General features: G+C 41.5%; 1 protein-coding gene across 4 annotated transcripts in view; it reads right to left on the minus strand.

The window, feature by feature from the left end:
* The window catches only part of LMBR1 (limb development membrane protein 1), a 136,631-nt gene that overhangs the window by 68,956 nt on the left and 44,418 nt on the right, over window positions 1–23,257 (minus strand). For 3 of the 4 annotated variants that reach the window (XM_070368990.1, XM_070368991.1, XM_070368989.1), the window contains one exon: window positions 21,584–21,687. The exons of the other annotated variant lie outside the window; for it this stretch is intronic. In XM_070368990.1, coding sequence (XP_070225091.1) covers window positions 21,584–21,687 — 104 coding nt within the window. The remainder of the gene's footprint in view (window positions 1–21,583; window positions 21,688–23,257) is intronic. 4 annotated transcript variants of the gene reach the window in all.

Raw genomic sequence — 23,257 nt, forward strand, 5'->3', positions numbered from 1 at the left:
AAAGCCTGGACGACAGCACATCTGCTGACAACATGCGTTACTGAAGATTTTAAGCCCACTGATGAGACCTACTGCTCAGACTAAAGTCAAAGTGAAGTTGCTCAGTCATGTCCAGCTCTTTGCAACCCTATGGACTGTAGCCTACCAGGCTCCTCCGTCCATGGGATTCTTCAGGCAAGAATACTAGTGTGGGTTGCCATTTCCTTCTCCAGGGGATCTTCCCGACCCAGGATCGAACCTGGGTCTCCCACATGACAGGCAGACACTTTACCCTCTGAGCCACCAGGGAGGATTCCTTTAAAAAATTACTGCTCATCGACAATGTGCCTGGTCACCTAAGCGCTCCAATCGAGATGTACAGAGAGATTCAAGTTGTTTTCATACCTGCGAACACAACATCCATTCTGCAGCCCACGGATCAAGGAGTTATTTTGACTTTCAACCCTTGTTATTTAAGAAATACACTCTGTAAAGCTTTGGCTGCCACAGACAATGATTCCTCTGATGATCTGGGCAAAGTTATTTGAAAATCCTCTGCAAAGGACTCACCATTCTAAATGCCATTAAAAACATTCATGATTCATGGGAAGAGGTCAAAACACCAATATTAACAGGAGACTGGGAGAGGTTGGTTTTGACCTTCACAGATGACTCTGAGGGGCTCAAGACTTTAGTGGAGGAAGTAACAGCAGATGTGGTGGAGACAGCAGGAGAACGAGAAGTGGAGCCTCAGTATGTGACTGAATTAATGCTATCTCATGATTAATTTTCACAGAAAAGCACTGCCTCTTAGGCATGAGCAGAGAAAATGGTTTCTTGAGATGGAATCTATTCCTGGTGAAGATGCTGTGAAGACTGCTGAAATGACAACAACGATTCAGAGTGTTACATAAACTTAGGTAAGGAGCTAGCAGCCAGGTCTCCAAGGCCTCCGATTCTGAAATAACATCTGCGACGGGTCAAATGGTGTCACACAGCACCGCATGCTGCGGAGAGAGGAAGAGCCAATCAAGGTGGCAGCCACAGCCACCTCATTTTAAGAAGCTGCCACAGCCACCCTCCTTCAGCAACCTCCCCCTGATCAGCAGCCAGCATCAAGGCAAGACCCTCCAGCAGCAAAGATGCTGACTCGCTAAAGACTCAGACGATGATTAGCACCTTTTTTAGCAAAGAGGTGTTTTTAAATTAAAATACGTACACTGTTTTCAGACAGTGCTATTGCACGTTTAATAGACTACAGTATAGTATAACCATAACTTTCACATGTACTGGGAAGCCAAAAACTCATGTGACTCGCTTTACTGCAATATTTATTCTCTTGTGGTGGTCTGGACAGAAACCCACAGTATCTCCAAGGCTGTCAGTCTGTCCAGGGTGTAGGTATGTCTATTAAATACCTTCGATATCCACCCAACTTAAAGGAACATCACCACAACCACTGAGCACCTGTGTAGCCCTCTGAGCCATACACACCTGCAGCGCCAACCTGGTAACCACCAATCTGAACCGCTGTGCTCATCACTTGCTTTTTTTGAAAAGGCAGAGAAACCGGAGATCACAGTGCCACAACATCCACTGGATCGTGGGAAAAGCAAGAGAATCCCAGAAAAGTATCACTTCTGCTTCACAGACCACACCAACGCCTTGACTGGGTGGATCACAACAAACTGTGGGAAATTATTAAAGAGATGTGAACACCAGACCACTGTAGCTGCCTCCTGCGAAACCTGCAGGTCAAGAAGCAACAGTTAGAACCAGACATGGAACAACGGACTGGCTCCAAATTGGAAAAGGAGTACATCAAGGCTGCTTATTTACATAACTGATATGAAGAGTACATCATGCAAAATGCCAGGCTGGATAAAGCACAAGGTGGAATCAAGATTGCCAGGAGAAATATCAATAACCTCAGATATGCAGATGACACCACCCTTACAGCAGAAAGCAAAGAGGAACTAAGGAGCCTCTTGATGAAAGTGAAAGAGAAGAGTCAAAAAGTTGGCTTAAAGTTCAACATGCAAAAAACAAAGATCATGGCTTCCAGTTCCATCACTTCATAACAAATAGATGGGAAAACAATGGAAACAGTGACAAGACTTTATTTTCTGGGCTCCAAAATCACTGCAGATGGTGACTAGAGCCATGAAATTAAAAGACGCTTACTCCTTGAAAGAAAAGCTATGACCAACCTACATGGCATACTAAAAAGCAGAGACGTTACTCTGCCGACAAAGGTCTGTATAGTCAAAGCCATGGTTTTTCCAGTAGTCATGTACGGATGTGAGAGTTGGACTATAAAGAAAGCTGAGCGCAGAAGAATTGATGCTTCTGAATTGTGGTGCTGGAGAAGACTCTTGAAAGTCCCTTGGACTACAAGGAGATCAAGCCAGTCAATCCTTAAGGAAATCTGTCCTGAATCTTCAATGGAGGGACCGACGCTGAAGATGAAACCCCACTTTGGCCACCTGATATGAAGAGCTGACTCTTTTGAAAAAGACCCTGATGCTGTGGAAGATTGAGGGCAGAAGAAGGGGATACAGAGGATGAGATGGCTGGATGGCATCACCGACTCAATGGACATGAGTGTGAGTAAGCTCTGGGAGATGGTGAAGGACAGGGAAGCCTGGCGTGCTGCAAACAGTCGGACACAACTGAGCAACTGAACAACAATGTGTAACATAAAATTTACCATTGTAACCATTTTTAAGTGTACAGTTCTGTGACATTAGGTACATTCACAGAGTCATGCAACCATCACCACCATCCATCTCCAGAGCTTCTTATGTGCTCAAACTCTGCACTCATTAACCACTCACTCTCCATCTGGCCCCAGCCCCAGCCCACCCACCATCTACTTTATGTCTCTATGAATCTGACTACACTAGGATGCTCATATAAGTGAAATCATAACAGTATTTGTCTTGTTGTGTCTGACTTTATTTCACTCAGCATAATGCTCTCGAGGTTTATCTGTGTTGTAGCATGTCAGAATCTCCTTCCTTGTTAAAGCTAATAATATCCCACTGTATGCACAAACCACAATTTATCTATTAATCCACTGATGCACACTGGGGCTGTTTCCAAGTTTGGTTATCTATTATAAATAATCCTTCCATGAAAATGTGTGTATATATATCTCTGGAGTCCTTGCTTTCTTTTGTGTACATACCCAGAACTGGAATATCTGGATCATATGATAATCATATTTTTAATTTTTTAAACAACCACTATACTATTTTCCACAGTGGCTGTCATCATCTTATAGTCTGACTGACAGTGTACAAGAGTTTCAGTTCCTCAATATCCTCACCAATACTTGTTAGTTTCTGATTTTTTTTCCCTAGTAGCCAAATGGAGAAGGATCTCCCTGTGGTTTTGATTTGCATTTCCCTAACGCCTAGTGATGGAGAAGGCAATAGCATCCCACTCCAGTACTCTTGCCTGGAAAATCCCACGGATGGAGGAGCCTGTAGGCTGCAGTCCATGGGGTCACTAGAGTCAGACACGACTGAGCGACTTCACTTTCACTTCTCACTTTCATGCACTGGAGAAGGAAATGGCAACCCACTGCAGTGTTCTTGCCTGGAGAATCCCAGGGACGGCGGAGCCTGGTGGGCTGCCGTCTCTGGGGTCCCACAGAGTCGGACACGACTGAAGCGACTTAGCAGCAGCAGCAGCAGCAATGCCTAGTGATATCAGGGTCTTCTCATGTGCTTATTGGCCACTTGTACGTCTTCTTCAAAGCAGTGTCTAAGTCCTTTGTTCCTTTTTAAGGATTTGATAGAGTAAGATCCATCACCATGTTCTTCAAAATTGTTTTGGCTATTCTTGGTTCTCTGCCTTCCATAGAATTATACTATCTCCTTGTCATGTGCTGTAAGATAACCTTAAAATTTTTAGTAGAGTTGTATTGACTCTAAAAAAAACCTGAAAACTGGTATTCTTATCATATAAAGAAATTCATAAACATAAAAAAGCTACCCATTTACCTAGCTTTAACATCCTTCAATATGATTTTTTCTTTCCGTATATTATTTCAATAAGTTTTAAAAAATCATTTGTTGGGTTTATTTCAACATATCTTAGTTGTCTTGCTATATAAAAGATATCTGTAATTAGATTTTCTGTTTGTTGTTTTTATTGATTTTTCTGTATTAATCCTACATCCAGCTTCCTTGCTAAATTTTCTTATTTGAATTATAATTTATCTTTAGATTCTACAGGATTTTTCAAAAGACAACGTCAACTGTTAATCAAGACTATTTTGTTCATTCCTTTCAGTTCTTCCTTTTCTGGCCTAACTGTGGCTGGTAAAGACCTCTACTACAGTGCTATCTGTCACTAGAAATATAAGTACTCAAGATGGCTCTAATTATAAAGTAAATGCTTTTAACACTTTACTACCAAGAAGTGCCAGCTACGGGAGTAGGGTGGACCCCCACTTAGTGAGAGTGTCCCTCAGCTCTTGGTCTGCTTTTAACCACGATGGTCATCCATTTCATGGATGTGTTCTGTGTCTCTTCTGAGGTGCTCACTTGATTCTTTTCTCTCATTTACTCTCCTAATAGGAATTACAGTCATAGACTTTCTAGTGTTAAACCAACCTTGATAGCTGAAATAATTCTTTTGAATGATGATCTTTTGTGTACACAGTTGGATTCAGCTTAATATTTCCTGATTCATAAGAATTCATGAATAAGAATGGCTATAATGTTCCTTTCTCATACTAACCATGTCTGCTTTCGGCATCAAGATTATACTAGTTCCATAAAACACAACTGTGCAAGTTCCATCTTAAGATCGCTGGACAAATTTGATGCAATTGTAGTTATCCATTTTTTAAAGCCTGTAGAAACATCCTGGAAACTGTCTCGACTTTTTTTTTTTTTATCAGAATGACTTAACAGAACTTTCATTTCTGGCAGTACTGAGAACAAGGCATCCTTAATTCCCTCTGCCAAGACAACTCTAAACTGCTACATCAAATATTTTCATATCTCTCTGGAATCTTCTTTTTGTCTATTAACTCTGAGAAGTACATCGAATTTGGTACCTCTCACAATGTTGACTTTTCCCAGTTGTCTGGTCACCTTCTGAGTCCCTGCTCATCTTTAGCACACAAACTTTTTGTCCTGCTGCTTCTTCCTCTACCACCTCCCGCCTCTGGTGACGCTGGGTCTGAGAGTGACTGGGTGAGGCCTCTCAGGACCCTGTGCCCTGGTGGGCCTGTAAGCGTTTACCAGATGATCAGCCCCCAGGACCACAGGCTCTGTGTAAGTGTTCCTGGAGCTCGCTGGAGGCAGCTCCGCTCTGAGCACCCGGTCCTTCCTGTTCTTCACATCCTTCAGCACATGGTTTTAATTTCTGTTAAAACTAGGCCCAAGAAGAATTTGAGGAACACACATACTTGGATATCCAGAAATATTAAAATCAACCTGCTAACAGATGCAAAACTGGATAACATCCTGTGGGACAATAAATGGAATGCTGGGTGCTATCTTTTGTGCAGGGAAGAAATCACTTACAGTTTCTATCAGACAACTTAATTTGCATCGGGCTTAGTTTCCTCCAGCTTCACTCTAACCCTAAGGAGATGAAACACAGCCAGGTCAACAGAACACTAGTCAAGGGGCACACCCCTGCAGGACCACACAATCCCCAGCATCCACTGGCAATACCCAGGGTCTCCTCCATCCGTTTCCAAGTCTTGGACAATTTTCCCTGGCACTAGAAAATTTATGTACACAAAATAATTTATTAAAATAAAGGCATAAAATATATGTATACACTAATTATGATTACACAATAACCCAAGTGCAAATGCTGAAAGGTAATTTGGAATTATATAAAATACAACATGGGGTTAATTGGCTTTCTCTAGACTTGTTTAAATTATAATTAAAATATTAATGAAAAACCAATAGAAGTTACGATATACAGGAGAATCAGCCAAAATCATCAACCTTGTGAATATGCTTCATGCAAGCAAGTAAGAACCAGGAAAATGAAACGTTAAAGATCCTAGAATACAGACACATTTAGGAAAGGTTTATATACATTTGCAGAAATCATCTTGGAATCCTGAGAAGGAATTTCTAAACACTAGATTGGAAAAGATCTTCTTTAAGCAACTTTAAGGTCACAAGGTCCTAAAGGTCCTAAAGGAAATCAACCTTGAATATTCATTGGAAGGACTGATGCTGAAGCTGAAGCTCCAATACTCTGGCCACCTGAGGCGAAGAGCTGACTCATTTGAAAAGACCCTGATGCTGGGAAAGATTGAAAGCAGGAAGAGAAGGGGACGACAGAGGATGAGATGGCTGGATGGCATCACCGACTTGATGGACATGAGTTTGAGCAAGCTCCGGGAATTGGTGATGGACAGGGAGGCCTGGCCTGCTGCAGTCCACGGGGTCGCAGAGAGTCAGACACAACTGAGCAACAAGGTCACGAGAGGCCAAAACAGCTACAAAGCTAAAGAGGAGAGGCCAAAAGAAAAGACTGTGCCACACACTTGCTGATGGAATCAGAGCCAATCCAAGCAGAGACCACAGAGCCTCCGAGGTCTGGAAAAATGAACAAAGAATGCCCCAAAATTAACAAATAACTGAGTTTCAGACGAAGGGTCCATAAAGCTAATAGGTAGAGAGACAGAGGAATCAGGGACATCAATTCAGGCTGACAGTTAACAAACACATAATTTTTTACCACAGAAAACAGGAAAAGCATGTAATAAATAAATAATCAATCAGTTGTACTGTCCCCAGCAGCAGCAATAGTACCTAACATACAAAAAGTGGTCAATAGGAATTAACGGAATGAACTAACAATGCTAGAAGACAATGCCGTCAACAGAGCAGCAACGCTGAGATCGACGATAGAGAGCAAATGGGACCAAATCTATAGAGAAATGTCCAGGGGAAATTACTAAAAAACAGAGTGAAAATAACAAGAGAATAGTGATTCCAGGTAGTACAAGCTGCAAAAAGTCCAAAAATACGTGTAATTATAAGATTTAAATATTAATATTAAAAATAATAGGTAATAGTAATATCACTGTGTATATTTCTTTAGAATAACTGAGTAACAGAAAAGTTTATTTAGCTTCACTCTTTTTAATCACCTCACAAAATTAACTACAGATAGATTTAAATATTAGATCTTTGTAAAAACTCCCAGAAAAGATAGCTAAAATAGAATAGACTATATTACTCATCCTTGGCTTTGAAGGAATAATAACACTTTAATAACGTAAACCAACATCAAAGTACTAAGAAAGTGTAAGTTTAAAATGGAAAAAAGTGAGGATAAAGTGAAATCAGGTTTTGTTGGCCTAGTTGTATGTCTGTTGTCAAGTAGTAAAGAATCTGCCTGACAAAGAAGGAGAGGCAAGAGATGCGGGTTCCATCCCTGCGTCAGAAAGACTCCCTGGAGAAGGGCGTGGCGACCCACTCCAGTACTCTTGCCTGGAGAATCCCATGGACAGAGGAGACTGGCGGGCTACTGCCCATGGAGTCACAAAGGGCCCGACATGACTGAGCACACATACACACACTACCTGAGTTTTCTCATACAATTAACTGAAAGGCAACACCCTTGTTATCAATAGGACCAGCTCAAAATTTTGTATGTTTTATGAATCTTAAAGTACATTAAATAAACTTTCTAATGTTTTAGAAACCAACATTATATATTTATAAACACTTTAAATTAAAATTTGATTATACATTATGCTAAACTGATATTATACTTCAGGCTGGGTGATAAAATGATACATCAGTTCAGTTCTGTTGCTCAGTCATGTCCGACTCTGCAACCACATGGACTGCAGCACACCAGGCCTCCCTGTCCATCACCAGCTCCCAGAGCTTGCTCAAACTCATGTCCATCGAGTCGGTGATGCCATCCAACCATCTCATCCTCTGTCATCCCCTTCTCCTCCTGCCTTCAATCTTTCCCAGCATCAGGGTCTTTTCCAATGAGCCAGTTCATTGCATCAGGTGACCAAAGTATTGGAGCTTCACCATCAGTCCTTTCAATGAATATTCAGGACTGATCTCCTTTAGGATTGACTGGTTTGTTCTCCTTGCAGTCCAAGGGACTCTCAAGAGTCTTCTCCAACACCACAGTTCAAAAGAATCAATTCTTCAGCATTCAGCTTTCTTTGTGGTCCAACTCTCACAGCCATACATGACGACTAGAAAAACCATAGCTTTGGCTAGACGGACCTTTTTCAGTAAAGTAATGTCTCTGCTTTTTAATATGCTGTCTAGGTTTGTCACAGCTTTTCTTCAAAGGAGCAAGCATCTTTTAATTTCATGGCTGCAGTCACCATCTGCAGTGATTTTGAAGCCCAAGAAAATAAAGTCTGTCACTGTTTCCATTGTTTCCCATCTATTTGCCATGAAGTGATGGGACCAGATGCCATGATCCTAGTTTTTAATATCTTATAATTGATAAAATGCTGAAAATGATACACAATACTTTGAAAAACTGTTAGGCTCATTTCTTGGCTTGGCACCCTCAACAATACAGGTAGTAATATCAACCCCACCTCCTGTGAGGTAGAGGCCTGTGGACTCTCAGGGGACTTCTGCTCAGAGCTAAGGCTGAAAGAGAGAGAGAGAGTGTGTGTGTGTGTGTGTGTGTGTGTGTATAACAAGTCTGCCCTTTTGCTGAGGGCTTTCAGTGGAGCTTGTTTCAACTCCCAGGCAGGCTAAACAAATGACTTTACAAGTACAGTGCTGCTCAGTCGTGTCTGACTCTTTGCAACCCCATGGACTGCAGCCCGCCAGGCTCCTCTCTCTATGGAATTCTCCAGGCAAGAATACTGGAGTGAGCTGCCAAGCCCTCTCCTCCAGGGGATCTTCCTGACCCAGGGATCGAACCCAGGTCTCCTGCACCGCAGGCAGATTTTTTATCACCTGAGCCACCAGGGAAGCCCAAATAAATATGAGTTTAAGTGCCCCCCAAAATAGAAGATTTTAACAATCCTAACTCTAGCCACTTGGATGAGCTCTCGTCCTACAGACCTATTTATGTAAGGCACTCTCTGCTGCTGCTGCTAAGTCGCTTCAGTTGTGTCCGACTCTGTGCGACCCCATAGACGGTAGCCTACCAGGCTTCTCCGTCCCTGGGATTCTCCAGGCAATAACACTGGAGTGGGTTGCCATTTCCTTCTCCAATGCAAGAGAGTGAAAAGTGAAAGTGAAGACGCTCAGTTGTATCCGAATCTTAGCGACGCCACGGACTGCAGCCTACCAGGCTCCTCCGTCCATGGGATTTTCAGGCAAGAGTACTGAGCGGGTTGCCATTGCCTTCTCCTAAGGCACTCTCTAGTCAGCATTAAATCTGACATTTAATTTTACTTTCAAATAAAATTCACTACAACCAAGGGTAGCCAGTTTTCAACTTCCCCAAAAAAAGTTTTCACAAAGAGACTCTAATTGATGATAATGATTATTCCTATAAAACTGTTTTATGTATATCAAGTATTAGGGCCAGTTTAATTAAAAGTATAATTAGTTTAAAGTCTGAACCTGGTGATTTTTTATTTCCTCCTTACCTAAACTTCTTACTTAATAGATAATGAGACATTAGTTGGTAATTTAATTATCATATAAAATAAAGTTTAAAATTCAGTTACCTATTAAATATAATACCTTTTTTTATGACTACACTGTTACAAGATAAAACCATTTCTATTTCAAAAGTAAATGAAGCTGTGTTGCCGCCACTCTAACACCTCCTGTTATTTGCTATCACGTGTGAAGCGACCCCACACCAACCTTCCTGGTGCTTCAGCTTTAGCTTGCGCACAGCTGGCACCTTCAGGCCTCTGATAATGATGCCACTTCTATCTGCACCTCAGTGCTTTACACACAGGTCAGGTGGGGCACCCAAAGACAAGGCCAGACTGCACTCCACTGTACAGATGCAGACACTAAGAATCGAGCCTGGACGTTCAGGTCAGCAAAGAAGACTCAGCAGTTAAGTCCGGGTCTTCTGAATACCAGCGCTTATGGTGCTGCCACTGTCAGATTAGATCAGATCAGTCGCTCAGTCGTGTTCGACTCTTTGCGACCCCATGAATCGCAGCACGCCAGGCCTCCCTGTCCCTCACCAACTCCCGGAGTTCACTCAGACTCACGTCCATTGAGTCAGTGATGCCATCCAGCCATCTAATCCTCTGTCGTCCCCTTCTCCTCCTGCCCCCAATCCCTCCCAGCATCAGAGTCTTTTCCAGTGAGTCAACTCTTCACGTGAGGTGGCCAAAGTACTGGAGTTTCAGCTTCAGCACCAGTCCTTCCAATGAACACCCAGGACTGATCTCCTTTAGGACGGACTGGTTGGATCTCCTTGCAGTCCAAGGGACTCTCAAGAGTCTTCTCCAACACCACAGTTCAAAAGCATCAATTCTTCGGTGCTCAGCGTTCTTCACAGTCCAACTCTCATATCCATACATGACCACTGGAAAAACCATAGCCTTGACTAGACGAACCTTTGTTGGCAAAGTAATGTCTCTGCTTTTGAATATGCTATCTAGGTTGGTCATAACTTTCCTCCCAAGGTACTACTAGGCAAATAAAGGGAAAATCTAGCCATACAGTAAAAATCTCTCCTCTTCTGATAACTGGAAAGTATCACATTATTACGAAGTGTGCAGGAACTGAGCAACGTGCTCTAAAAAGCACAGCTGCTCTTTAACAGCAACTGATACTGTCGCTGACATCATGCTGTAGTTGCCGCCATCATCGCAACTGTACCAAGAAGGGTGATGAAATTAACATTATTCCATTAACTAAATGATTTTTAATTCAAAATCGTTTTTTAAACTCAAATAAGTGTTAAATAAAATAAATGCAACCTTTTCTTCAAAATAACCTTTTTATGGGTCTTTCTCTGAGACCCTGTGCGTCAAGCTCCAATGTCTGAAGTGCTCAGTTTGTATTATTATGATCACGCCTTTTACAGTAGAGTCACAATGCCAAAAGGAGCCCTGTACGTCACAACACTACCAGAACCAAATGTTCTGAAAATAATCATTCTTATCCATATTGTTTCCACAGAAAAAAACTAGACCCTCAACTGAAGGAAGGTAGAGGAATTCTTTTAATAAATTACTGAATGATTTTTTTTTTCTTGAAGGTGTTGGGAAAATCAAATTAACACATAACAATAGCTAGTGAGATATGACTCCATTTTCTGTAATAAACACCATGATCAAAACGAGACCCACGGTAAATTTCCTTGAAAGGTCCCCAGCAATACAAAAAGTGGTCAATAGGAATTAACGGAATGAACTAACAATGCTAGAAGACAATGTCCGTCAACAGAGCAGCAACGCTGAGATCGACGATAGAGAGCAAATGGGACCAAATCTATAGAGAAATGTCCAGGGAAATTACTAAAAAACAGAGTGAAAATAACAAAGAGAATAGTGATTCCAGGTAGTACAAGCTGCAAAAAGTCAAAAATACGTGTAATTATAAGATTTAAATATTAATATTAAAAATAATAGGTAATAGTAATATCACTGTGTATATTTCTTTAGAATAACTGAGTAACAGAAAAGTTTATTTAGCTTCACTCTTTTTAATCACCTCACAAAATTAACTACAGATAGATTTAAATATTAGATCTTTGTAAAAACTCCCAGAAAAGATAGCTAAAATAGAATAGACTATATTACTCATCCTTGGCTTTGAAGGAATAATAACACTTTAATAACGTAAACCAACATCAAAGTACTAAGAAAGTGTAAGTTTAAAATGGAAAAAAGTGAGGATAAAGTGAAATCAGGTTTTGTTGGCCTAGTTGTATGTCTGTTGTCAAGTAGTAAAGAATCTGCCTGACAAAGAAGGAGAGGCAAGAGATGCGGGTTCCATCCCTGCGTCAGAAAGACTCCCTGGAGAAGGGCGTGGCGACCCACTCCAGTACTCTTGCCTGGAGAATCCCATGGACAGAGGAGACTGGCGGGCTACTGCCCATGGAGTCACAAAGGGCCCGACATGACTGAGCACACATACACACACTACCTGAGTTTTCTCATACAATTAACTGAAAGGCAATACCCCTTGTTATCAATAGGACCAGCTCAAAATTTTGTATGTTTTATGAATCTTAAAGTACATTAAATAAACTTTCTAATGTTTTAGAAACCAACATTATATATTTATAAACACTTTAAATTAAAATTTGATTATACATTATGCTAAACTGATATTATACTTCAGGCTGGGTGATAAAATGATACATCAGTTCAGTTCTGTTGCTCAGTCATGTCCGACTCTGCAACCACATGGACTGCAGCACACCAGGCCTCCCTGTCCATCACCAGCTCCCAGAGCTTGCTCAAACTCATGTCCATCGAGTCGGTGATGCCATCCAACCATCTCATCCTCTGTCATCCCCTTCTCCTCCTGCCTTCAATCTTTCCCAGCATCAGGGTCTTTTCCAATGAGCCAGTTCATTGCATCAGGTGACCAAAGTATTGGAGCTTCACCATCAGTCCTTTCAATGAATATTCAGGACTGATCTCCTTTAGGATTGACTGGTTTGTTCTCCTTGCAGTCCAAGGGACTCTCAAGAGTCTTCTCCAACACCACAGTTCAAAAGAATCAATTCTTCAGCATTCAGCTTTCTTTGTGGTCCAACTCTCACAGCCATACATGACGACTAGAAAAACCATAGCTTTGGCTAGACGGACCTTTTTCAGTAAAGTAATGTCTCTGCTTTTTAATATGCTGTCTAGGTTTGTCACAGCTTTTCTTCAAAGGAGCAAGCATCTTTTAATTTCATGGCTGCAGTCACCATCTGCAGTGATTTTGAAGCCCAAGAAAATAAAGTCTGTCACTGTTTCCATTGTTTCCCCATCTATTTGCCATGAAGTGATGGGACCAGATGCCATGATCCTAGTTTTTTAATATCTTATAATTGATAAAATGCTGAAAATGATACACAATACTTTGAAAAAACTGTTAGGCTAATTTCTTGGCTTGGCACCCCTCAACAATACAGGTAGTAATATCGAACCCCACCTCCTGTGAGGTAGAGGCCTGTGGACTCTCAGGGGACTTCTGCTCAGAGCTAAGGCTGAAGAGAGAGAGAGTGTGTGTGTGTGTGTGTGTGTGTGTGTGTATAACAAGTCTGCCCTTTTGCTGAGGGCTTTCAGTGGAGCTTGTTTCAACTCCCAGGCAGGCTAAACAAATGACTTTACAAGTACAGTGCTGCTCAGTCGTGTCTGACTCTTTGCAACCCCATGGACTGCAGCCCGCCAGGCTCCTCTCTCTATGGAATTCTCCAGGCAAGAATACTGGAGTGAGCTGCCAAGCCCTCTCCTCCAGGGGATCTTCCTGACCCAGGGATCGAACCCAGGTCTCCTGCACCGCAGGCAGATTTTTTATCACCTGAGCCACCAGGGAAGCCCAAATAAATATGAGTTTAAGTGCCCCCCAAAATAGAAGATTTTAACAATCCTAACTCTAGCCACTTGGATGAGCTCTCGTCCTACAGACCTATTTATGTAAGGCACTCTCTGCTGCTGCTGCTAAGTCGCTTCAGTTGTGTCCGACTCTGTGCGACCCCATAGACGGTAGCCTACCAGGCTTCTCCGTCCCTGGGATTCTCCAGGCAATAACACTGGAGTGGGTTGCCATTTCCTTCTCCAATGCAAGAGAGTGAAAAGTGAAAGTGAAGACGCTCAGTTGTATCCGAATCTTAGCGACGCCACGGACTGCAGCCTACCAGGCTCCTCCGTCCATGGGATTTTCCAGGCAAGAGTACTGGAGCGGGTTGCCATTGCCTTCTCCTAAGGCACTCTCTAGTCAGCATTAAATCTGACATTTAATTTTACTTTCAAATAAAATTCACTACAACCAAGGGTAGCCAGTTTTCAACTTCCCCAAAAAAAGTTTTCGCAAAGAGACTCTAATTGATGATAATGATTATTCCTATAAAACTGTTTTATGTATATCAGAAGTATTAGGGCCAGTTTAATTAAAAGTATAATTAGTTTAAAGTCTGAACCTGGTGATTTTTTATTTCCTCCTTACCTAAACTTCTTACTTAATAGATAATGAGACATTAGTTGGTAATTTAATTATCATATAAAATAAAGTTTAAAATTCAGTTACCTATTAAATATAATACCTTTTTTTATGACTACACTGTTACAAGATAAAACCATTTCTATTTCAAAAGTAAATGAAGCTGTGTTGCCGCCACTCTAACACCTCCTGTTATTTGCTATCACGTGTGTGAAGCGACCCCACACTAACCTTCCTGGTGCTTCAGCTTTAGCTTGCACAGCTGGCACCTTCAGGCCTCTGATAATGATGCCACTTCTATCTGCACCTCAGTGCTTTACACACAGGTCAGGTGGGGCACCCAAAGACAAGGCCAGACTGCACTCCACTGTACAGATGCAGACACTAAGAATCGAGCCTGGACGTTCAGGTCAGCAAAGAAGACTCAGCAGTTAAGTCCGGGTCTTCTGAATACCAGCGCTTATGGTGCTGCCACTGTCAGATTAGATCAGATCAGTCGCTCAGTCGTGTTCAACTCTTTGCGACCCCATGAATCGCAGCACGCCAGGCCTCCCTGTCCCTCACCAACTCCCGGAGTTCACTCAGACTCACGTCCATTGAGTCAGTGATGCCATCCAGCCATCTAATCCTCTGTCGTCCCCTTCTCCTCCTGCCCCCAATCCCTCCCAGCATCAGAGTCTTTTCCAGTGAGTCAACTCTTCACGTGAGGTGGCCAAAGTACTGGAGTTTCAGCTTCAGCACCAGTCCTTCCAATGAACACCCAGGACTGATCTCCTTTAGGACGGACTGGTTGGATCTCCTTGCAGTCCAAGGGACTCTCAAGAGTCTTCTCCAACACCACAGTTCAAAAGCATCAATTCTTCGGTGCTCAGCGTTCTTCACAGTCCAACTCTCATATCCATACATGACCACTGGAAAAACCATAGCCTTGACTAGACGAACCTTTGTTGGCAAAGTAATGTCTCTGCTTTTGAATATGCTATCTAGGTTGGTCATAACTTTCCTCCCAAGGTACTACTAGGCAAATAAAGGGAAAATCTAGCCATACAGTAAAAATCTCTCCTCTTCTGATAACTGGAAAGTATCACATTATTACGAAGTGTGCAGGAACTGAGCAACGTGCTCTAAAAGCACAGCTGCTCTTTAACAGCAACTGATACTGTCGCTGACATCATGCTGTAGTTGCCGCCATCGTGCAACTGTACCAAGAAGGGTGATGAAATTAACATTATTCCATTAACTAAATGATTTTTAATTCAAAATCGTTTTAAACTCAAATAAGTGTTAAATAAAATAAATGCAACCTTTTCTTCAAAATAACGCTTTTATGGGTCTTTCTCTGAGACCCTGTGCGTCAAGCTCCAATGTCTGAAGTGCTCAGTTTGTATTATTATGATCACGCCTTTTACAGTAGAGTCACAATGCCAAAAGGAGCCCTGTACGTCACAACACTACCAGAACCAAATGTTCTGAAAATAATCATTCTTATCCATATTGTTTCCACAGAAAAAAACTAGACCCTCAACTGAAGGAAGGTAGAGGAATTCTTTTAATAAATTACTGAATGATTTTTTTTTTCTTGAAGGTGTTGGGAAAATCAAATTAACACATAACAATAGCTAGTGAGATATGACTCCATTTTCTGTAATAAACACCATGATCAAAACGAGACCCAAGGTAAATTTCCTTGAAAGGTCCCCAGCAGGAGCTTCCCTTTTTGCATGTGATTTCCTCTCACCCACAAAAACCAGGCCAAATATGCGCATGTGCCACTAACACTAAGCAGCACTTCCTCAATCACTCATTTCCAACAATTTATGGATGATCACAGTGGCAAAAACGAGCAAAAATAATGAAAGAATGCAATGGACTTCCTACTCATTTCTGTGTCTTTTTAAGATGGAGGCCTGATACAAATTAGCCACTGGGGGGAAAAAGTCATCTGGTCATAAAATACAGTACAAGGTCACTTTTATGTAAGTTTGCCAAAAGGGACATAAACCAGGACAATTTCAAACTGTGACACAGGATAGAAACACATTAAAGCGATGTCTGTTCCTCCTCCATTGTGCTGTCACGGTGCTCAGCTTTATAGGCCTTGCAAGCACTGGCACCCAGCTCTTCGCTTCCACCTGGCCAGTCTAATTAATTAAGAAAGGAAGTTACCTCAGATTTTGTCCTTTCTGCTTTTATTATCAAGCACTTTGTTTGAAGTTCGAGGAGTTAACCTCTTAATCCTACAGACCGTGTGCTATGTTCTGGACATTTGGGGATGTCTGGATGGCTTCGGTAATTGGTCAGGATGTTGCTGTCACTTATGTTAAATTTTATGCCACAACTTCAAATCAAAAATAGGCATTAATGTGAGGCACAGTATAAAGTTACTCCCAGAAACATCTTTGGTTCATGAAATAATCTGTCATCGAGATTTTTTTTTTACTTTCATTAAGTTGTTAAAATTTTTTCCCTCATAACACTTTATTTTCTTTATGACATTTTAATTCAAAGTAAGATGTTAGGTTACAATATGAAACAAACATATTCCTAACTCCCGTTTAAACCCTGGCTAGAGATCGCAGAGTCAGACACAACTGAGCGACTGAAGTGAACTGAACTGAGATTAGACCGGTTGATTATGCAATCGAAAAACATCTCTGACATCATCTGAAATAATCCAGAGGTCCCTCAGAGGCAGCGTGGGGAGAGTTACACAGGTGACCTGAGTATGACAGGAACAGGAGCGCGGTCAGCCCCAAGACCCTCACACTCTGGTGCATGACTGAGCGGCCAAGACAAAAACTGTGGGAGAACACCTCTACCACAAAACAAAAACAGAACCCACCAGACACAGCCTCTTCATCAGAGCTGAAACGTAAGATGCAAGCAGAGGGCAGGTTCAAACACACATGAACACACGTGAGGCTCACTACAGTACAGACAGGTGACCACGAAATGATCTAAATACACATCAACACAGGCAATGCTCACTACAATATAGACAGGTGACCATGAAATCATCTCAACTAGATTAATATTTAACTACTAACAGAATTCCAAAGTAAAAGTTACCTTCTTACAAAAAACAAAACAAAAAAGCCTACTTTATCAAAACCACTTATATTCTCCTACCCTTGAGAATTATAAAGAAGGGAAAGAGCTAGGAGATGGACCCAATAAAAAGAAACATGGGCCAAGGCCGCGAGAGAAGAAAGGCGATTTAAGGCCCTTAAAAGGACACGGTCAACCCCCAGGCCTAAAATGTCCTGTTTGAATTAACATAGTGGTTTAATTAAAAACTAAGTAGAGAATTCTGCTTAATTTGATTCTCAATTCGAGCTCTGCATCCGCCATGGCCAGTGGCCAATTTCCGCATCTCGGCACGATATGCAAGGGGCTGCTTTAAAATCGACTGCCCAGGGGAATCAATGGGAGTTTGGTGGGGCCATGTGCCGTTCAGGGGCTCCACCAGACTTCGACGCAGTAAAACAGCACCAGGAGGGAGGCCAAAGGGAAAAAAAGGAAATTTCACTTAACCATGTTACAAGTTTGTCATTACTCAAATTATTGTGCTCAATCTACCAATTACGGTGCTTTCTAAAGCTCTCCTCAAGGTCGCCTTGGAAGTAGATGTGTCAAATGTAACCAATGAACAAAGCGCTTTAAAGGGATCCACATCAAAATGTCAGCAGCCCACCCCCTTCATCTGAGCAGTGGAGTTCCTCGCTGTGGTACAACCTATGGTAGTACCACCTGTGGAAAGCACTGGAGATGTTACCAAACATGTTCAGAGTCTGTGCAGTAAATACAAATGGTCGTATGTAACAGGATGGCACAATACTGCAAGCACAAATACACCTAACACATTAGACTGAAATAGACAATGCTAATAATAACCCTGAAACTTCCGTGTAACTGGAAAAGGTAAATATTGTGAATAACATTCCATGATTACTCAGACTTTAAAGCTCTCTAAACATTTCTAATAAGGTCTAGATGCAAATTCTTTTTAAATTTTACTGAAATATATTTGATTTACAACGTTGTGTTAATTTCTGCTGTATAGAAAAGTGACTCAGTTATACATACATATATATTCTTTTTCAAATTCCTCTCCTTAGGTTTATCACAGAATACTGAATATAGTTCCTTGTAGATGTACGTTCTCTTAGGCAGTTTTGATTCTGCTTCAGTACATGCCATTTCAAAATGGGAAAAATAATGTGGAATCATAAAATTGTCTAATAATACGTGAATAATTAAGAGCTGACTGCTGTATTTCGTTGCTTCCCAATGATCTATGCATGTAACACTGATGCTTTCTAGAGTACTTAACAGTCAAATGCACGAAGCTCTAAGATAGTGACAATAATACCCGACATTTACTGAGTTCAGTCCTGGGTTATGTGTTTCACGTGGACAATCACTTCTCATTCAGTCTTCCAGACGAACGGTGAGGTAACTATCATTACTAGACCCACTCCACAGAAAGAAAACCTGAGGTGCAGACGATGCCGCCAGCCCAGGCAGCCGGACACTGAGGACAGACTCTCCCCCACAGTCCTGCAGCCTCTCCTCCACACCCCCGGCCCCAGACCAAGAGGAGAACTATTCTGCCAAGCCGCAACCCACCTCCCTCCTTCCTTCAGCAGCATTTATTAAAGACCACACACTTTAATTTGGTTTCTACAACTCCCATTCATCCCCCAGCTACCAGTCTCATAAGTGGGAGCCATCCTGAGCTCTGCTCCCCCGCCCCTTTAAATCCTCGGCTGTATCTGGGAATTAACAGGATGGGTCATGCCCACTGCATCCTACAATCTCTGGGTACATCAGTCCCCTCGGAGACCATGAGATGTAGCTAGTGGCTGGAGGGACTCTGAGGAAACATACTCAGAGATGCACTCAGAAAAGGCATTCTTTTAATCATGTACAAAGAGACTAGAAGTAAAAAAATTGGAAGGAAGAACTGCTGTGTAATTGTAGGCACAAAATATCTCTACTTACCTTCTTATACCTCTCCTCAAGCTGTCTCCCCTCTGACCTTGGTGGACATGCATCAACTGTTTTTAATTCTACAGATGGTGCTAACTCTGCTCCGACAGATTTAGCCAAGTCCCTTTTCCAGTTGGTTAGTTCACAACAAGGGAGGACGATGATCTGGACGCAAGAGGTCTGTCCATATTGCACACTGTTTTTAAAATAATCTATTTAACTAATAACCAGATTTCTACATAAAGCATAACCTAGGGATCATAGCTTTAATCTCCAAATATGAAAATGCATTTATAACACTGAGCTTTACGGAGTTTCTGAACTTGATAAGATGACTCATGAGACAGACGGGGGGTGGGGGAAACTCTGTGTGTTTGAAGCACAGACAAGGCCCTGTTAGTGACTCTGTTTGACAGTCAGGGGCGTGACTGATTCGGGGTGGTAATGTCCCCACAGAGCGCTCTGCATGTCCACTGCATGTACTCCTTCCCCAGGGACGTATGCTGACATTCTGATACATGCATTTATCTCTAAACATGCTTAAACAGAACAGTAGATGCAAAAGTCTCGTCAGCAATCCTGTGCCGACTCCCTGGTGTCTACAGCATTAAAACCCAGACTCTGGCCCAGGACGCGGGCCTCAGGGTCTGATCCTGGCCAGTGCTCTGTCCCTGTTCTCCACTCTGAGCTAAGCATCGGCCACTCCCTAGTTCAGGCAGTGTCTCGGCCTTTGCTCAAGCCTGGATGCTCACCTGCAAGTCTCAGCTCATGCGCAGGATAACTCCTCCCTGAAGTCTTCCCAATTCTCTAGGCAAACCAAGACATCCCTCCCAGAGCAGCTTGGTGTATCAAAGTTCCTCCAGCATCTCTGACTTCTCCCTGTGTGAATCCCTTGAAGGCAAGAACACTGTCTTTTCGTTTCTGTACCCAGCAAGCTCCTCTAACAGCACAGGAATTACTGCTCAGTAAGGGCCTAGTAAAACTCTGCCAAGTGAACGACTACCCATCAAAAGGCTCCCACATTCTACAGAACTTGCTTTCTCGAGTGTCTCCGATGACCTCGTTTCTTCTTCTCCTCCGATGACCTCTTTCTTCTCCGATGACCTCTTTCTTCTCCGTGACCACATTCTTTCCTTTCAACCCCTCTTTGACATTCTGTTCCTCATTCCAGTCTCCTAGAGCTCCATCTTTCGGTTTCCAGACCACACCCGCTCTGTTCACTACTACCTGCCACACCCCTGCAGCACACCCCTTCCCCCTTGCAGCACGCCTCTGGCCCTCCACCCCTGGGCCCCTGGCCGGCACTGCCCAGCAGGTACCCTGCTGGCTGTACCTGCACTCCCCACCGTGCTGACCTGTGAAGAACTGCACACTCTAGGAAGGTAAGACACAAGCTCTGGGTCTTAGTTTGAGTTCTGCAGTGGTAGATATGAGGTTCTTAAGACAATTTAGTAACATTAATACCCTTGGATATAAAAGGAGAGTTTGAACTAAATCCCTTTCAACAACAAAACTTTCTATAATTCTCAAGAAATTATGTTTTTTATTTTTTAATTGTTATGTTTTCTATTTGTTTAAACTGAAACTGTACAAGTTGTTCCCATTACATGGATGACTTAAATAATTTACATGTATCATTATAAAAAGCAAATCAAATATATAAAAGCCAATGTTCTCAATGCAGGTTTGACCACCATACACAACCACCCACTCTGATCTCAGAAGATTCACCAAATATGAAAGCAACCGTATACCACAGTATGAATATGAATAACTCTAACTAAAAGTTAAAAAGGTGTAATGTGTCTGTAAACTGTAACACTAGAACTCATTTCATCAAGTTTTAAAAGTCACTCAAAAAGTATTAACTACTGAAATCCTTCCATTATATTCCAAGCTTTTATAGCAAAGAGCTCCACAAGCTATAAATGGACATGTTGCTCCCTTCACTTTAAAATGTCCTACTATTCAAGGACAGAGGGAGTGAGTCCCACTTACAAGTTCTGGATTAACTGTCTAAGATGCTCTGGCAGTCCTCTCTGCCCACTTCTCAGCCTCCCACACTCATCTCGCAGTAAGTCACGGAACCTGGGAACCTGACAATCCAGGGCAGCCTGGTAACATGCTGCCCTCCTGCAGACACTGGGTGTGAAGCCACTTCTGCATCAAGATACAGCTTCAGATTTTTATTTACACTAAATGACAGTATCGAGGAGAAGAATAACAGCTGTTGTATCGGCTTATTCATTCTGCAAAAGAGCTCTCCACCAGCTCTGCACATACTATAAAAAGCATTCAAAGGTCAAACGGTGACTTCCTTCCTGTGGACACTTTTATTAACTCAATGTGTAACATTATTAACATTATTGTAAAAGCATTATTAATATTAATAAGGCACTGCTATTATTAAATGTTTTACATTTCAGTAACAGTTGCTTAAGCCTACTATTTCTAGTTCAACAATGAATGACATTTACTTCTTCATTTAAGAAATTTAATTCTAAATTACTTAGAATTAATTAATTCTAAATTAATTTACTTACCTTTTTCAGACCAGCAAAACCTTCTGATTCCAGAAAGAAAAAGGCAAAGGGCATCAACACAAATAAACAAAGATTGGAAAAGAGAGAAGCAAGGTTCCACAAACCTATGAGGATAACAATAAAGGAAAGATGAGTTAGATACGGACAACCTTGTCAAAGAAAACTGCTGTGCTAAATTGTGCTATCAGTCAAAGCTCTGTGCTTTTTAATAGTAAAAACTAAACATAAACTTAATAGAGAGGCCTAACAAAGGACCTAAACTTAGAAATCAGAATAATAATTACATATTTCTGTAAAATCTTTATAACTCTGCAACTGTACTATTGGGAAAAGTCAATATAGAAACTACTGATTTTTCCTCATGCTCTAAAATAAATTCACTAAACATATGACATATGCAGCAATCCAAAGACAGAGCCTCTTCAGACATATTGGCACCTGAATATTTAAATTAGAGCCAGCAGCATTTATTGAGCACTTAATAAATGCCAGATACTCTACTAACCATTTTACATGTATTATCTTGGTTAATTTAAGCCTCATAAAACCCTAAAAGTAATAATTAGCATTTATTGAGCCCTCATGTGCCAAGCACTGTTCTAAATGATTTACAGATATTATACAAACTCATTTAGTCTTCACAGCAATCCCCCAACATGACAGAGGCTGGTTATATAAAACCCGCCAAGCCTGCAGAGCCTGCGAGGAGCTACACTAATTCCTGGGATTTTTAAAAACGACCGCATCAGAGAAGTTTAGTAAGCAACTCCAACTGGGAAAGAAAACTTGAGAGGCAAGCGAGTTCACATCACCTTTTCCCTTTCTAGCACATTCTACACTCATAAAATCACAATAAAAAGCAACTGAGATGATAGTAAGAGTTGATTTTTAAAAATACAGAACTTTAGGTATCTTGTTGGGATATCTGGACCAGCAGCTCACTTTTCATAGGTAATAGACTCAACTTTAAAACTGATGGCTATAATCTTCATTAAAATTTATACAATCAAAGATAAAAATTATGCTAAGCATAAATTCAACACACTACATACATTTAAAATCCAATGCTTTTGAAAACGGGCAACTGATGTTCTTCCAGGACCCTTACGTATATGGCACTGTTCCAGGCACTGGAGATGTAGCAATGAAGGAAACACACACCTCTGCCCTCGGGGACCTTCCATTTCAGACACATGGAGATTACACACTGAGCTCTCAGGGAACCAAAGCAGACAGCTCCCAACTGCCCTGGCTACAGACCCATATACACGTTTCCTAACAGCCCTAAACCCTTTCTGGAACAGCATGGAATATAAACAAAAAGAATTACTGCAGCACTTGTACAGGTTACCTAGAGAGATGTACTTCCTTTAGTAAACACGGTGATATAATTAAAAATCAATTTGCAGTTTCTTATTCAAAAATCTAGATAGGTTGAATGATTTTACAGTATATATTTATCTTAGCAGGAAACAGAATGTTTTACAAAGTGTCTTCAAAAACAACGTCTCATATGTTTCAGAGGGAAAAACTTTTAAAAATAAAAATTGTTCTAAAATACTTAACCACTTTTCAGTCTTAAAAAAAAAGATGCTAAAAATCTTAATCTTCTTCAATCAGAGGGCTTATAGTTACAGCCAATTGTATTGTGTTAATAACCAGGAAAGACACATA

The sequence above is a fragment of the Bos mutus genome, chromosome 4, assembly GCF_027580195.1.
Source record: "Bos mutus isolate GX-2022 chromosome 4, NWIPB_WYAK_1.1, whole genome shotgun sequence".
In the NCBI taxonomy this organism is placed as follows: Eukaryota; Metazoa; Chordata; class Mammalia; order Artiodactyla; family Bovidae; genus Bos; species Bos mutus.